General features: G+C 42.1%; 1 protein-coding gene across 4 annotated transcripts in view; it reads left to right on the forward strand.

Moving 5' to 3' along the window:
* The window catches only part of ABCA1 (ATP binding cassette subfamily A member 1), a 138,823-nt gene that overhangs the window by 116,769 nt on the left and 5,996 nt on the right, over window positions 1-16,058 (forward strand). For all 4 annotated transcript variants that reach the window (XM_059072098.2, XM_059072096.2, XM_067041041.1 and 1 more), the window contains exons 33-44: window positions 1,254-1,286; window positions 2,790-2,895; window positions 3,745-3,819; window positions 4,685-4,854; window positions 6,089-6,266; window positions 8,330-8,445; window positions 8,536-8,680; window positions 10,305-10,428; window positions 11,848-11,977; window positions 12,238-12,358; window positions 13,130-13,192; window positions 13,825-13,931. In XM_059072098.2, coding sequence (XP_058928081.1) covers window positions 1,254-1,286; window positions 2,790-2,895; window positions 3,745-3,819; window positions 4,685-4,854; window positions 6,089-6,266; window positions 8,330-8,445; window positions 8,536-8,680; window positions 10,305-10,428; window positions 11,848-11,977; window positions 12,238-12,358; window positions 13,130-13,192; window positions 13,825-13,931 — 1,368 coding nt within the window. The remainder of the gene's footprint in view (window positions 1-1,253; window positions 1,287-2,789; window positions 2,896-3,744; window positions 3,820-4,684; window positions 4,855-6,088; window positions 6,267-8,329; window positions 8,446-8,535; window positions 8,681-10,304; window positions 10,429-11,847; window positions 11,978-12,237; window positions 12,359-13,129; window positions 13,193-13,824; window positions 13,932-16,058) is intronic.

Genomic DNA, 16,058 nt, shown 5'->3' on the forward strand with positions numbered 1-16,058 from the left:
GTGCCTGCTTAATCATTACTGATCAGATGAAGTAAAAGCCAAAAAAAAAAAAAGTAGATTGAGTAGTGGGGGGAACATCACATTTTGACCTGATGTTGTCTTTTGGAAGTTTAGGATATTCTTTCAAACTAGAAAAGATGATGGGAAGTATTATGAACATTCAGCTTCAAGACTGAGGTTGCATGGTTCCAGGATGAAAATAAATCTGGATTCAAATTCTAATTCTGCTGCTTATTAGCGTTTTTGACCATGGGCAGCCAGTTATCCTATTAAAGCCTTAGGTTGTATAAAATGTGATAATAATGTTGCTCTTATTAGTTTGTCATGAGGATTAAATGAAACGATACATGTGAAGTACCTCTCATGGGTGGACTGAATGATAATACATGGCATTATAAAGAGAGCCCTGGCGCAACTTCACGGCCTGTCTTGGCTGTGGAGCCTTGGAAGAGCCATATAGCTTCCTGGGACCTGGGATGGGAATCGTCCCTTGTCCAGCATATCCGTGCCACAGATGCTACCTGCACACGACCTCATGGTCATCAGATTGACTGTCACTGTATTACAGTACTTGTGTTCATGTAACCCTTATTTTATACAATAGTGGCCCTATTGACCTTCAAAGAAATTAACAGGAGACATAGGAAAAAACATAGTATATGTCGGGGTCGGTATTATCCATGGTTTCAGGCATCCACTGGGGTTCTTGGAATGTATCCCCTCCAGATAAAGGGGGACTGCTGTATTTAGTTGATGCTCAGAAAATGTTTGTTCTAAAAAAAAAAAAAAAAAAGAAAGAAAATGTTTGTTCTAGCTTCCTTCCTATCAGCTTGGTTAGTGGGGCCCTTCAGTTAGGAGTTCTAGTGACTTTTAATGACAAGGGTATGCTTGAATGACACTTACTGTGAGTTTCCAAGAAAGAGGCATAACCTCTCCATATGTCATCCATAATTGACCTATTATTTTGAATTTTAAAAAGTTTCTAGTTTGATCACCTCTGTTGGTTTTTGAGTTGTTTTTAATATAAGGCATGACCTTCATATAAATAGTAAGGTTTTAATATGGGGAGAAGAAAAGATGTGCTGATTAGGACTTTCCATTGGCAAGACCCTACAGCACCAGCCCAACCGTAGGGTTTTTTCTGTCCCTTTGTTGTATCCTCAAGTAGATATTTACTCCTTTTGCATCATCAGGAATAGTATCAATGTTTCTTTGGACTGATTTCTGGTTTCTTTGTCTTTGGTCTTCTGCAGCTTAAAGAACAAGATTTGGGTGAATGAGTTTAGGTAAGTTGACCTCGCTGTGCCTTCTTTTCATTTTCCTTGACTCCTAAAGTTCAGGAGGATGAATTTGATGCAGTTTTCTTGGATCCCGGGAAGTTGTTAGTTTAGGAATTGTTTTGCCGTTAGCATTTCTGCTCAGTGCCCAGCTGCCACTTCAGAGGCCTTTGGAATATTTAGCACACTGATGTCCTTGAGGAGATTTAGAAGTTCCTTGTGGGTCTCTAGGGACTTGACAGGAAGCACGATGTTTTGAGGGAAAACCTATGCTAGTTAAACTTACCAAATCAAATTCCTAGGAGTCCTAGTGACTCAAGGACAATTTTTCATGTCTTTGGAATAACCAAGGAGGTCTTAGATGAAATAAGAGGCATCAAAACCATGTATGTTCATTGTATTTCAACTCATTTATCCCTCTGAGTTTTTTTAAAATAACAATGTTTTCTATTAGAAAATAAAACCAGAGTTCCATCAGGATAGCAAGAATCATTCTCTCCTCTGCTGCAGTCAGGCTGTCTCCGACCCACCCTCCACCTCCATCCCTGCCCATATCCCTCTGAGTTTTGAAGGAGCAGATGGGACTGGGGAAGAGAAGAAGGAAGGATCCTTGAAGTCCATCAGCTCTCATGAGAAATGAGATACCTTACATGGCTGCCTCAAAACTTGGCTCTTTGTCCCTGCCTCCCATCTTCCTTCTTTGCCTTTTCTCCAAGAGCCAGGACTTACTGAGTAACTGAGCAGGGCGGATGCAGGACCTTTCGTGGTTCTCCTGCTATGGAAGAGCCATGGCCTGTCTCTAAACCCTTTCAGGCCTCTCTGGTCAGTGTCTTCACTGCTTATCCTGACTTCACATCTGCTTGCCTAAAGACCCAAGTTCAGGCCTGAGCCACCAGGGGTGGGAGGAGCATCTGTGAGATGAATGAGCATCCTTTCCTCAACATCTCAGATGTCTCACTCTATGTATAATCAGACCCAGGTCCCTCCCACTTGGGCAGGAGACAGAAGAGTTAAGAGATTACCAGAATCCATTAGAGGAGGCCAAGGTGAAACTTTCTCTGAGTCTTACTTGGGTCCTACTTTGAACAGGCAGTTCATCTAAATGAAGCATTACATACTTACGTGGTGTCTGCTGCTGAATGTTATTGGACACACCCACACCACCTGTGCTTTAATATTTTTTAAATTAATTTATTTATTTTTTATATTTATTTTTGGCTGTGTTGGGCCTTCACTTCTGCGTGAGGGCTTTCTCCAGTTGCGGCAAGCGGGGGCCACTCCCCATCGCGGTGCGCAGGCCTCTCACTATCTCGGCCTCTCCAGTTGCGGAGCACGGGCTCCAGACGCGCAGGCTCAGTAGTTGCGGCTCACGGGCCCATCCGCTCCGCGGCATGTGGGATCTTCCCGGACCGGGGCACGAACCCGCGTCCCCTGCGTTGGCAGGCGGACTCCCAACCACTGCACCACCGGGGAAGCCCCCGCCTGTGTTTTAATATCAGGCTGTTCTTTTAGGTATGGTGGATTTTCCCTGGGTTCCAGTAATTCTCATTCACTTCCTCCGGGTAAAGAAGTTAATGATGCCATCAAGCAAATGAAGAAACACTTGAAGGTGGCCAAGGTACAGTATCCATCCCAAGACATGTCAGACAGAAAATGAGTTGCTAGTACATGGGAGTAGTTGACAGGTAGGTGATCACCTGGCAGCTTATTGTTTAAGACTTTCAAATACAAAGCCATCACTGGGCATTTAGTGATCTTGGGCCAGCCAAGACTGAGCTACTCAGTATGTTATTTACTATCTGAAAGTGCAGATCAAAAACAAATGCAGAGATTTTAAATCTCTCAATAACTTAAGCATAGCCAGTGGATAAATAAACTGGGCATCAAACATACTTTTCTGAAACAATCTCTGGTTAAACAGGAAATGAATCATTTTCTTTAAGCTGGCAGCTAGTTTTAGTACCTAATAAGCATTCACTTCATTTATCCGTATCTCAAGTTCCCCATTTCTAAGTTTGAATTGACGGGGTCTGATGATATGGCCTCTAGGGTCACAGACAGCAGGGATTGTCTTAGAGTCTGTATCTTTGCCCTTGAGGCCCAGACCCCATCTCTGATGCATCTGCATATTGAGGGTAGTTCTGGGTCTTAGGAGGATGTCAAGGGAGCAGGGTGAAGAGTCCTCACCACCAGTTACAGCCAGACATCTACATCTTGGGACTCTGAGTCACAGGGTTTCCCTCTGGTTCCTTTAAGACCTGTGGCTCATGGCAACAACACGGCGTTAGACTTCTGTCCCTTGTTTCTCAGGAGCCAGTTACTCAGTGGCTTCAAGGTTCATTTCAGTGAACGATGCGCAGGGGCAGTGTTGCCCTTCACAAGGTTGTACCATTGTCCACAGACTCCAGACTTCCTGTTGCCCTCCCCTGTGAACCACCCTGCTGAGGCAGCTTTCTGTCATTCACAGGACAGTTCTGCAGATCGATTTCTCAGCAGCTTGGGAAGGTTCATGACAGGACTGGACACGAAAAATAACGTCAAGGTAAAGCCCTTTGTTCCAATAGCTTTTTTTTTTTTTTCTGGCCTCTCCTTGGTGCTTGAGGGATCTTAGTTACCCAACCAGGGATGACCCCGGTGCCAGGGCAGTGATAGCACCGAGTCCTAACCACTGGACCAGGGAATTCCCTCCAATAGCTTTTTTTTTTTTTTTTTTTTTTTTTTTTTTTTTTTTTGTGGTACGCGGGCCTCTCACTGTTGTGGCCTCTCCCGTTGCGGAGCGCAGGCTCTGGACGCGCAGGCTCAGCGGCCATGGCTCATGGGCCCAGCCGCTCCACGACATGTGGGATCTTCCCGGACCGGGGCACGAACCCGTGTCCCCTGCATCGGCAGGCGGATTCTCAACCACTGCGCCACCAGGGAAGCCCCCTCCAATAGCTTTTTGATGAACAGTAATCCCTATGTTCCCCCGAAGTACTTTCAGCTCATGATAACATTGATTCATGACAGAAATATCTGTTATTAATTTTACTGGTGAGGCTATACAATATGATGATAAAGAGAACTTGCTTTGCCACCAGTCACACCAGGGGAACCATTATGAACTTGACCAAGTTACTTAACCTATTTAAGCCTCAGTTTCCTAACCTATAAAATGCAGGCAGTAATCGTGGCTACCTCAAAGCTATGCTGAGGGTTAAATGAGTTAAAGATAGCACAGTGCCTGGCCACACGGTCAGTGCTGGGCACACCCTGGACGCTGTTACCTCTTTGCCATGTTCTGTGATCATGTTTAGTCTTGTGGTATGACTGGACTTTCTGGAGTGCACATGCATGTTTTGTGTGCGTGCACCTACCTCCGGGAGCAGGGTTTGGGAGCAGTACCTTGCACCTGGAATGTATTATTTCAGGTGTGGTTCAACAACAAGGGCTGGCACGCCATCAGCTCTTTCTTGAATGTCATCAACAATGCCATTCTCCGGGCCAACCTGCAGAAGGGAGAGAACCCTAGCCAGTATGGGATTACTGCCTTCAATCACCCCCTGAACCTCACCAAGCAGCAGCTCTCGGAAGTGGCTCTGTAAGTAGCACTGTGTCTGAGTCGGGAGAGGGAGAGGGTGTTTGGGGGAATCATGGAGCAGAGGAAGGAAGTATGAAGCTGGTTGTAGAGTAACAGCTGGGGAAACAGGTTCATTATGGTGTGTTTGGGTTGGTCCAGGGTCTGGACAGAAAATGATCAGTTTATGAATTGGCTGGGCAGGGATTAAACTGCAGAAGATACATGACTCTGATATATTAAAGCCATTATTACATTTAGTGAATCCACATAAAGTAAGTTAAATTGTTAATATAATTCTAAAATATTTTAACTCACCCTTAACACAATGTTTAATAAAAAAATCAGTTTCATTTGTTTTGAAATCACTATTTTTAAACTTGGCGAAACATGCTTTTGTCAGCTTGTGTTTAATTCCTTGAGTGTGTGTGTGTGTGTGTGTATGTGTGTGTGTGTGTGTGTGTGTGAAGTTAAAACCAGTATAATCTAGTTCAGCGTGTAGAGCCCTTGAAATCAGAGATCTGGGTTTGAATCTTGTTTCTAAACTTTCCAGATGTATGGTATTAAGTGAGGCAATTCATGTAAATTGCCAAGTCCGGCCTTCAACACATGGTTGATATTCAACACACGTTAGGTTCCTTTTCTGTATGTGGAGCATGGCACAGTTATTACTTCTGCTTCACTCATATAGAATATCAATATATGTCACTAGTATCTTTATACCAAGCTTATATAACATTTATGCAGAGAAATAGTTGATATTATACCCCATTTAATGGACTTATAAGACTATTCTTATAATAAGGATCTGATGGAATTTGTGTACATGTTAGGTTGATATGCCATGAGCTTTTGTTGTCAAACTTATTTACAGCCAGAAATTGTTGTTTGAATAGCTTCACACTAATATTTCTGCTTTATTAAGTTTTCAAGCTACACTACTCCCTTATGTGTGAAAATTTACAGCTTGTTGCTCATAGAAGGTCAAGAATAGTGGAACAAAGTGAATGCCATTAGGCCACTCTTAGACTTCCTTTAATAGTTTCATTTTGGCAGTAGACCCTTTTGACCTCAGTAGAATCAGTTTTGCATTTGAATTATCGAGTTGTTTTTTTTTTTTTCTTGAAAATAATCATCTTTAACCCTGAATGAAATATATATGGTGAAGAGATTTTTTTCCCCCTGGGCTATGCTTCAAATGTTTGTGTGTGTATGTGTCCCTGATTGAGTCCTCAGCTGCACTGTCTGTCTTTTTCAGGATGACCACGTCAGTGGACGTCCTCGTGTCCATCTGTGTCATCTTTGCGATGTCCTTCGTCCCAGCCAGCTTTGTCGTGTTCCTGATCCAGGAGCGGGTCAGCAAAGCAAAGCACCTGCAGTTCATCAGCGGAGTGAAGCCTGTCATCTACTGGCTCTCCAATTTTGTCTGGGACATGGTAAGAATGCTGGCCTGCTGCTGCTATATAAACCTCCATCAGGGCTCTGGATTGGATGGAGGGAAGAGCTCCTGGCCATCAGCAGGAGATGTTCTAGCTAGTCCAAAGATGAACAAAAGGAAAAGGCAGGCGCAGTTGTACACTTTCATGTGACCAAACACAGCCTTAAGCCCAGGGCTGATCTCACACCAGAGGAAGTCTGTCCACATGGACTGCAGTTCATACCACCACCACCTCATTCCCTAAGTGACAACTTTTCAAATAAACCGAGGTGGAAGACTTAGTCAGAACTCAAAGCCAGTGCCTCTGACTTGTCTGATAGAGCTTTAACCTCCAGAGTCAGGGTGTTCTTTGTCTTATTAGGAACTCAATCTGTGATTTGAAAACTTTATATGTTTTACTGGAAGCTTATCCATCCAATGCAAATCTGTTTTCATGCCAGCTGTAATATATTGCTTCTATTTGGACCAATATGGAGGACTTCAAAGAATTCTGAAGTTCTAATTTTTATAAAGTGGAGTTGAAATGTATCTCCCTATGAGGTCCATTAATTTGTAGGCCACACAGAGGAAATTTAATTCTTCTCCCACTGGACAGCCCCTCAGATATTTGAAGACACCTGTCATTTATCCTGTCTTCCCCAAGTAAGATGATCGATGAGAACATACTTTGTAATCTCTAAATCACTGTACAAATGTGAGTGATGATGATGACGTCTGTGTTGATTATAGCAAGCCTCTCAGACTTGTCATTGTTCTGACCCGATTGCCTCTCTGTGGCCATGCTCCAAATTGTTAATGAGCCGTTCGAAAAGCAAAGCCCGGAATTCACCTTATATTCAGGCTGTGGTCTGAATGTTTATGAGTCTAGAGGAAGTTGATCTTTATCCCATATTCCTATTACTCAGCCCAAGGGTATTTCATGTTGGAAGCAGCACTGTCTTGTTGGCAACTTGGCATTGAACTATTTCACAGGTATTGTTTATGGGGTCTCTTTCACTGTATACTAATGCAATTGACTTTTTGGAACCTTTATATACGAATCTAAAACTTGATATATATATATATATATATAAAACTTTATATATAGCTTTGTATATAAATATAAAGGTTGTTAAAAACATATATAAAATTTTATACTTATCCCCATTAAACTGAATTTTATGTAGTGTCCATTTGTTTTGGTTTTATCTTGATCCAGTAATTGCTTTATTGAGTAAGCACATACATACTGACTGCTCACTACGTGTCTGACTCTGCCAGGCATTGCAGATTCAGAGATGAAAAGGTCAAGTCCCCGACTCAGGAATACCACGTATCTTCCTATGTATTGTCTGTCCCTCACTGCTTTAGAACCTCTGAAGTTTGCTATAAGCATGTCTTCATCTATTGTTTGAAAAGCACATTTGAGTAAGATGGGACTGAGATGGAGAGCCCTGTGGTCTGAAGCTACAAATACTTCTAACAGCTGACAAGCCCACTACCACCTCCCTGCCCCTGCTCTGCTTTGCCAGCTATGAATTTCCATAATTGTCCTATGGTCAAGTCTTTATTTCTGCATTTTAATGCTTGAGACACTGTCAGGACAGACTTTAAAATTAGTCTCAGTGTGATGAAACAGTTCTGACATTCATGTTATGAGTGCTTACCTCATAAATAGATCACAAGTGAGCTTGAACTTGGGCAGACTATAATACAGCATTAATGATGAAACAGACCCAGTCGTCTTTGGGAAGAATAACGGCAGCTGACTTGCTCCCTGTGAAATTGAAATTACTCTGACTGGGATTCCATTGTTCAGTACGTTTACTGAGCGTGACACCTTGGCTTCTCTGTTGGAAAGACAGAAAGGACGTGCAGTTTATAAAATCAGCCGGGGGTAAAAGGCTTGTCAACACGTATTGTCCAGTATTTTGATTAATAGTTCTTGTGGCTTCATTAAATTAATTCAAAGCTCTTCTTCAATATGTTTATCTGCCCTTTCTTGTCCGATGATGATGAAGACTTGAGACGTGTTGTATCTTTGACTTAGGGGTGACCTTGATTTCCTCGTTTCACTTTTAGTGCAACTATGTGGTTCCTGCGACGCTGGTCATTCTCATCTTCATCTGCTTCCAGCAGAAGTCCTATGTGTCCTCCACCAACCTGCCTGTGCTAGCCCTTCTACTGTTGCTGTACGGGTAAGGCACCTCTGGATGGGGCATGTGGTATCCAACGTCAGGGGGAAGGCAGGGGACACCCAGTGGACATGTGTCTTTGTGCCTCACCAGGTGGTCCATCACGCCTCTCATGTACCCAGCCTCCTTCGTGTTCAAGATCCCCAGCACAGCCTACGTGGTCCTCACCAGCGTGAACCTCTTCATCGGCATCAATGGTAGCGTGGCCACTTTTGTGCTGGAGCTCTTCACCAACAATGTGAGTTCTGGGATGAGCATAGTGTTTAGTCATGATCTTCTTCTGCTTGCCTGCGGTGTTGACACCATGGACCACTCTGTCCTTTTGCAGAGTCTGTCTGTCTTTCCTGGGTTTGCATACCATCTCTCGCTTATCCTTTTCCTCATATGTCTCTGATCACATTCTTCTGTTTCCTTTGACAAGTTCTCGTATACTCCTTTCTGTTTAAATGTTGCTTTCCCCAGTACTCAGTTCTCTGGCATCTTGTCTCCCACTTTAGATGCTCTCTCTGGGTGATGGCATTCATGCTGGAAGATTTCACCACCACCTCTCAGTGCCTCGTGTTGCTCTCTCTCACATCCATGCATACCTTTAGCCCCGACTCTCCTTTGGAACTCTAGTCTCATGGTCTCTCTTGCCCAGTGGATGGCTCCATTTAGATGAACTGAAGGACACCCCAGACTGGCCGTGTCCTCAATCATCTTCCCCTCAGAACCCAGTATTTCTCTTGCCATTCCTGTCATGCTGGATGGCATTGCCATCCACCCAGTCACCCCAGCTGGGCCAATATTAGAGCCATTTTAATATGCTTTGCTTTTGCTTTTTTCCCACATTCAGTTGGTTACCTTGCCAGTTCCTCCCATTACAGATCTCTTAAACAAGGTTCCTTGTCCATTCTTGCTGTCATTGCCTTCATCCAGACATCTTAACTTAGCCCACAAAGCCTTTCAGAGGTGTACAGCCCTTCCTTGACAGTTCCCACCACACCCTTTCCCAAGACACGGTAAGCTTTAGCTGAGTGGTCCCTTCAACCCTCCATACTCCTGTAGGCCTGGTTCAAGATCCCCAGCACAGCCGACGTGGTCCTTACTAGCGTGAACCTCTTCATGGGCGTCAATGGCAGTGTGTGGCACTTTGGCGCTGGAGCTCTTCACCAACAATGGGAGATACTACACAATTCTGTGACTCCTCTGTCATGGAATCGGGTAGTGTCTCACTAATTACTTCATGACTGAGCTTGAATGTGAAGCTTTCCTTACCTGCCTTATGGGAGGTGCTCTCTCTTCTCTGTGCTCCCAAAGCCCACACAGTTCATGCCTCCAGTACAACACATCCAATTATGTAGTAATTTCCTGTTTCCATGTTTCTTTTCCTCAGAGTAGAGACTAGACTGTTTCTTACTAATCTCTGCCTCCCCTGTGCCCTGCCACAGTGCATCCAGCACATAGCAGCTTACTCAGTTGTTGGGTATTTGGCCACTGCTGGATTGATGTATTCGAGAAGAATTTTTTAAACTCCAGCAAAATCCTGAAACTGAAGTATTGACCCAGACATGAGCAATTTGCTTTTAAAATGCTAAGCAAATATTTTATGATAGATTCGCTTCTGATTAAATATAATCATGTTTCTAAACTTTGCTCATATTTCTCCCATACTCATAGCATTATTCCAAATTTTCTGAAGAGCAAAATTGTGTTACATTATATATCATCCTCTGTGACTACTGCTATTTATTGGTACCTGAATTCAAAGATTCAGTTTGACCTCAGGGAATCAATTTTTTTTTTCACTTCCATATTTTAGACTTTGGTAAATTTTTAACCTGAATCACGAAACACAGTCTCTCTCTGTCTTATTTTTTTAGAAGCTGAATAACATCAATGATATCCTGAAGTCGGTGTTCTTGATCTTCCCACATTTTTGCCTGGGACGGGGGCTCATTGACATGGTGAAAAACCAGGCAATGGCTGATGCCTTGGAAAGGTTTGGTGAGTGACAGTAGTGGCTGTAGGATGTTTTAATAGAGATGGCAGTTTGCATGGGCCTTGGTACTTTGGCCTTAGTTTTGGAAAGAGGGTGGTGACTGGGCACAGGACTTCACTGACAGGGCTTATGTCAGTACAGCTGGTTGTGGCATGGGTCTTGTGACACAACCATTTGTCTGAAAGATGAGACAGTAATTTTGGAGGTGAGGAAAATATTGGCTTAAGCTTGGACCCAGTGCCTGATACCACTGGTGGGGTTTGCCAGAGTCATTGGAAAAGTCAAACCACAGCTTTGAGAATTAGATACAGGCCAGAGAATCAGAAGGAAAGATGCAAACTTTGGCTCTATTGGGAAAAGCATGGACCTGCAGATGGGATCATATATTACCTTTTACACAGTCTATAAAAAGGTAATTTACTGCAGCTCTTTCTACATTTAGAGTCTTTAAATTTATTTCTCCTGTGGCCACATTACTATTCTTTATTGACTGGCTCATATAGTTAGATGGGCCATGTTATTTAATGGGCATAGAAGAGGGACTTGTTTTAAACTTGGAGGTACAAGGAGATATATAAGGATTTTAAGGCATATTTACATAAAACCAGATGAGTTGAGTCACCAGGTTACATTATATGCTATTGAAAGGGGCATCTTTTAAATGTGCTTTTTAAATCTTTCTTAGTGAAGCTTATAATTTGTTAAAATACTGACCCTAAAAATTACCCTGGATTGTTTGCCTTTTTACAAAGGATTTTTGGCATGTCTCATTAAAATGGAAACGTTAGGGACTTCCCTGGTGGTGCAGTGGTTAAGAATCCGCCGCCAATGCAGGGGACACGGGTTCGATCCCTGGTCCAGGAAGATCCCACATGCTGTGGGGCAGCTAAGCCTGGGCGCCACAACTACTGAGCCTGCGCTCCAGAGCCCACGAGCCACAACTACTGAGTCCGCGTGCTGCAACTACTAAAGCCCACGCACTTAGAGCACATGCTCCGCAACGAGAAGCCACCACAATGAGAAGACCGTGCACTGCAACAAAGAGTAGCCCCTGCTCGCCGCAACTAGAGATAGCCTGTGCACAGCAATGAAGACCCAAAGCAGCCAAAAAAAAAAAATAATAATAAATAAGTAAATAAATAAATAAATAAATCTTTTAAAGAACATGGAAACATTAGATTTCTTAGATGAAGTTACAGTTCAAATACATGTTATCTCTGAAATTCTGATTGATACTGTTTCACAATATGTTTCCCCAAAACCTTACCCTAAATCAGATTTGGAAAGTGATGACTCCCTTATTTTTTCCTCCTGGCCACGGGCCATAAACATTGGTATTTCTAGGAATGTAGGCCTGAATTTGAGGAAGGGCCATGGTCTCTGGTGCCTCCATTCTGACTGGATCTCTGCATTGTGTCTACCAGGGGAGAATCGCTTTGTCTCGCCACTGTCTTGGGACTTGGTGGGACGAAACCTCTTCGCCATGGCTGTGGAAGGGGTGGTGTTCTTCCTCATCACTGTGTTGATCCAGTACCGATTCTTCATCAGGCCCAGGTGAGCTTTCTCTCAGCACTCACAGAGCACCCGGTTGATGGTCACGGAGGAGGAACACAGGGAAACACTCGCCGGTGGCGGTTGGATTGAACTCAAAGCAGATCATCAAACTGATTTTCCTAATGTGGGCATCTCCTGGCCCCCAACACTGCTGACAACTCTGGAATGTGGATTTTACAGGAGTCCTTTAGAAACTAGGTCTTTGACTTAGAAAATAACTTGAAGAGTTGATTTTTTTTTCTTAATTTTTTCCCCATAAGACCTGTAAAGGCAAAGCTTCCTCCTCTGAATGATGAGGATGAAGATGTGAGGAGGGAGAGACAGAGAATTCTTGATGGTGGAGGACAGAATGACATCTTGGAAGTCAAGGAGCTGACTAAGGTGAGGCAATGAGGACAGGCTATAACAACTTGTCTTCAATTTTTTCAGCTTTATATGTTGGAAACTAGCATTTTGCTGACTCAATAAAAAGAGCATGCTTCCTAAAAATGTGCATCTATACCAAGTTTCTGTCAATTTAATTTTATTTAACATATACCATGGGGACTTCTTAATTAAAGAAATCCTACTGAAAATAATTATGCTGTGAATTCTCATTCTTGAGTATATTTGTTTTTCACACTTAATTTTATGCATTAGTTATTAAAACATCTAATATTGTGTATCGAGGCAAAGCTAAAGTTGATAGAATAATGATAGATTTTGAGTTTCATGGTCCAAAAAGCTAGTAAATCTCCACTGCTTAAGAAGAGGGTCTGTTTCAGCCCTTTCTAGGTGCCAGAATCCCAACAAATTCACTTTTTGGTAATCTGTTCTATATTTGCAATGTTTTGATAGCAAATTATTACCCTGTAAAATTTAGTTTTTAAAATATCTACAATGTCTTTACATATTAAATGAAAATTATATAGATATTAATGACCAATATGTTTTTTAAAAGTCTGACATTAGATTAAAAAATAAAAAGAAATTCACTTGTATTTTGAGCTTCAGGGTCATTCAGAAGCCACTTGCCACAGAGACAGACCAAGGCTTTAGCACATCACATGTGTGACTTAGTCTTATCGATGAGTCTTATTTCGTGGTGTGTTTAGGCCTGGGACAGCTGTGACTCCCTGCAGCTCATGAATTTTTGCATTTTGTTTGTTGCAGGTATATAGAAGGAAGAGGAAACCTGCCGTTGACAGGATTTGCGTTGGCATTCCTCCTGGTGAGGTAAAGACACTTTGTCTACCTTGTGTTTGCCTGTTTGCCCCTATTAATTCAGACCGTCTCTACTGCAATCAAACAATAATGTCTGTAAGGGGTTAAAAGTGGTTTTAAAAGGCTTCTCCATTTATATCTATATGGAGCAATCAGTCATTGAAAGGATGGGGGACCCATATATCAACAATTTTGGATCTCAGACAATGTAAGAAAAGTATGCACATCCAAAAAGTGATTTTCTGATCCATTCCAGGTGATAATGAAATTCAAATAGATTTTAAAGGATAGATTTTCTCCTTTCTTGTTTATGTGTGTATTCTTTTATGCCCTTTAGCCAGATTAGATGGTGAAATTTGACTTGTTGGCTTTCATTACTGTTTTTCACACATTAACTTTGGCCTGAACCTGATGACTCAAATAATATTTACAAATACACCCACACTTTAAATGGTTTCATTATAAAACATATGTTTAAATATCTATATGATTTCTTAAAACCAAGAAAATAGTTGACTCTTCATTAAGAATGATGTTTTAGGATCACATTACATGAAAATGAAGCTGAGGTGACTATTTTATAAGGGTCATTTATATTCAGATTTTTAGTAGTTTACTTATACAACTTACCCAATCTTTTTCAGTGCTTTGGACTTCTAGGTGTCAATGGGGCTGGGAAATCATCAACTTTCAAGATGTTAACGGGAGATACCACTGTTACCAGAGGAGATGCTTTTCTTAACAAAAATAGGTGAGAAAAGAAGTCTATGTTTTACCACAAAGACTTTTTTAAAACTTTATTTAAATGAATATGTTGTTATTTTTCTGATTATAACAGTACTGTGTAGTTTCTAAAAATGTTGAAATATAGTAAACTGTAAAGAAGAAAATAAAATCATCCATAATCCCAGTACCTAGAGATAACTACTATTTACATTTCATTTTAGTCTCACTCTGTTTTTTTTTTTTTAACAGCTTTATTCAGGTATGATTTACATGCCATACAATTTACTTGTTTTAAGAGTACAACAAATGACTTTTAGGCAATTTACAGAATTGTGCAACCATTATCACAATACAATTTTAGAACATTCCCATCCCCCCAAATCTCTCTACTTTATATACACATATATATTATAAAATTGACATCATACTACATCTGGATTTTTAAATTAGTTTTTTTGTTGTTAATGACTATTATATTTCCCAATGGGTTACATATTCTAAGATGTAGAATTTTTGCTGCATAAAATGCATCTATGTACATGTACCTATAGTTTATTTCACCAGTTCCTTATTGTTAGACATTTGTTCCTGTTTGTCATTAAATATATCCTTGTATTCATCTTGATTGTTTCCTCAGAGAAAATTCCTACAAGATAAAAGGTTATCTATATACTTGCCAAGTTGCCCTCGCTAAAGGGTGTGCCAACTGTCGGTGTCACCGTGGGCTGTTATCCGAGAGTGCACAGATCACTAAGCAGTCAGGTCGTGAGGGGTACAGTACACTTTAGAGTCCTGTTAGGCAGTGTTACGCTCGAGCACTCAAAAGATGTGGGACTTCTCTGGGCTTTTTATATGGAGAGATGGTACAAGGAGGTGGCTTTCAAACTCTTTGATCATGACCCATAATACCAAAATCAATACATTTTACCTCTCAACCTAGTAAATACACAAAAACACATAAACAGGTATATAGCTTAAATAAAAAGTTTTGTAAAACATTACCTACTTTTCCTGCTTGCAGTGCACTCCGATGTTTCTTATTCTACTCTCTACCACACCATTTAAAAAATACTGGTTGTGACTCACTAAATTTATTTCACATCAATTTGGGTGGTGACTCACAATTTGGACAAGGGGCTGCTAGCCAATAAAATTGAAAAGAGCAAGGAACGTAATGTACTCATGGCTCTCCTCTGCATCTTACACGGTTTTTTCAGTAGCAGTGTAAAGGAGGTTTAAGAGAACAGAATTTCTAGAATAGCTGGCCTAAGGCTACACACCTGCTTTCCCCGTCTTGTTACTAGTACCAGGCTCCTGGGGCACATAGCAGTGGCAGCAATAACTGGCCCAAACTAAGGTTCATCACAGTGCCTGGTTCTGAGAGCTGGTGTGGGCAGTGTAGCTGTGAGGTCCAGGCACAGGGTCTGTGAGCGCCTCAATCATAATTCTGGAAAAGGCAGGATCTGGGAGTACTAATTTATATGCAGAAAAAAAAATTTATATGCAGAGAGGAACGAATACTGCTGATAGGCCAAACTCGTGGTTGTCCATTGGTGGCTAAAGTGCAGCTATCAGACTGGATGTGACACTGAGCTTTCTCCTGCAACAGGGATCCTTAACCCAAGAATGGCTTCATAGGGCCTAAAAACTGCCCCCACCAATATATGTAAAATTGTGTCTGTAGGTATATTTTTTGTTGTCATCAGATTCTCAGAGGGTCTATGATGAAAAACACCTTCAAAACCAGGAGGATTCCTGGGTTGAGTATTTAGTGGGACCAAGAGGTCTGGGTCATGTCATGTGTGGGTCAATGTATGGGCAGCAAAAAGCAGAGGAAGTCACAGCAAGTTGCTGAGCCTCCTCTGACGTGAATGGAGCAACAGAGCACATGGTGCATGTGACTGGGCCACAGGATCAAGTCCGGGATGGACACTTGGTGTTAAAGCCCCAGGATAGCGTGACTGAGGCTGTTGATAAAGATGGTGCCGCAGCTGGGATGGACTTGGGAATTCTGAAATGGGACTGAGCCTGCAGACTGAGGTGCTGGGGGAGCCAGGTGCAAGGACTGGGCAGGGTGTAGGCCAGAACCCTGACTTCCAGGAGGGGCTGGCATCCTGGGGGCAGAAAGGCTGTTCCTTCAAGCTATAGCAGG

This window comes from Kogia breviceps, chromosome 8 (genome assembly GCF_026419965.1).
Source record: "Kogia breviceps isolate mKogBre1 chromosome 8, mKogBre1 haplotype 1, whole genome shotgun sequence".
NCBI lineage: Eukaryota > Metazoa > Chordata > Mammalia > Artiodactyla > Physeteridae > Kogia > Kogia breviceps.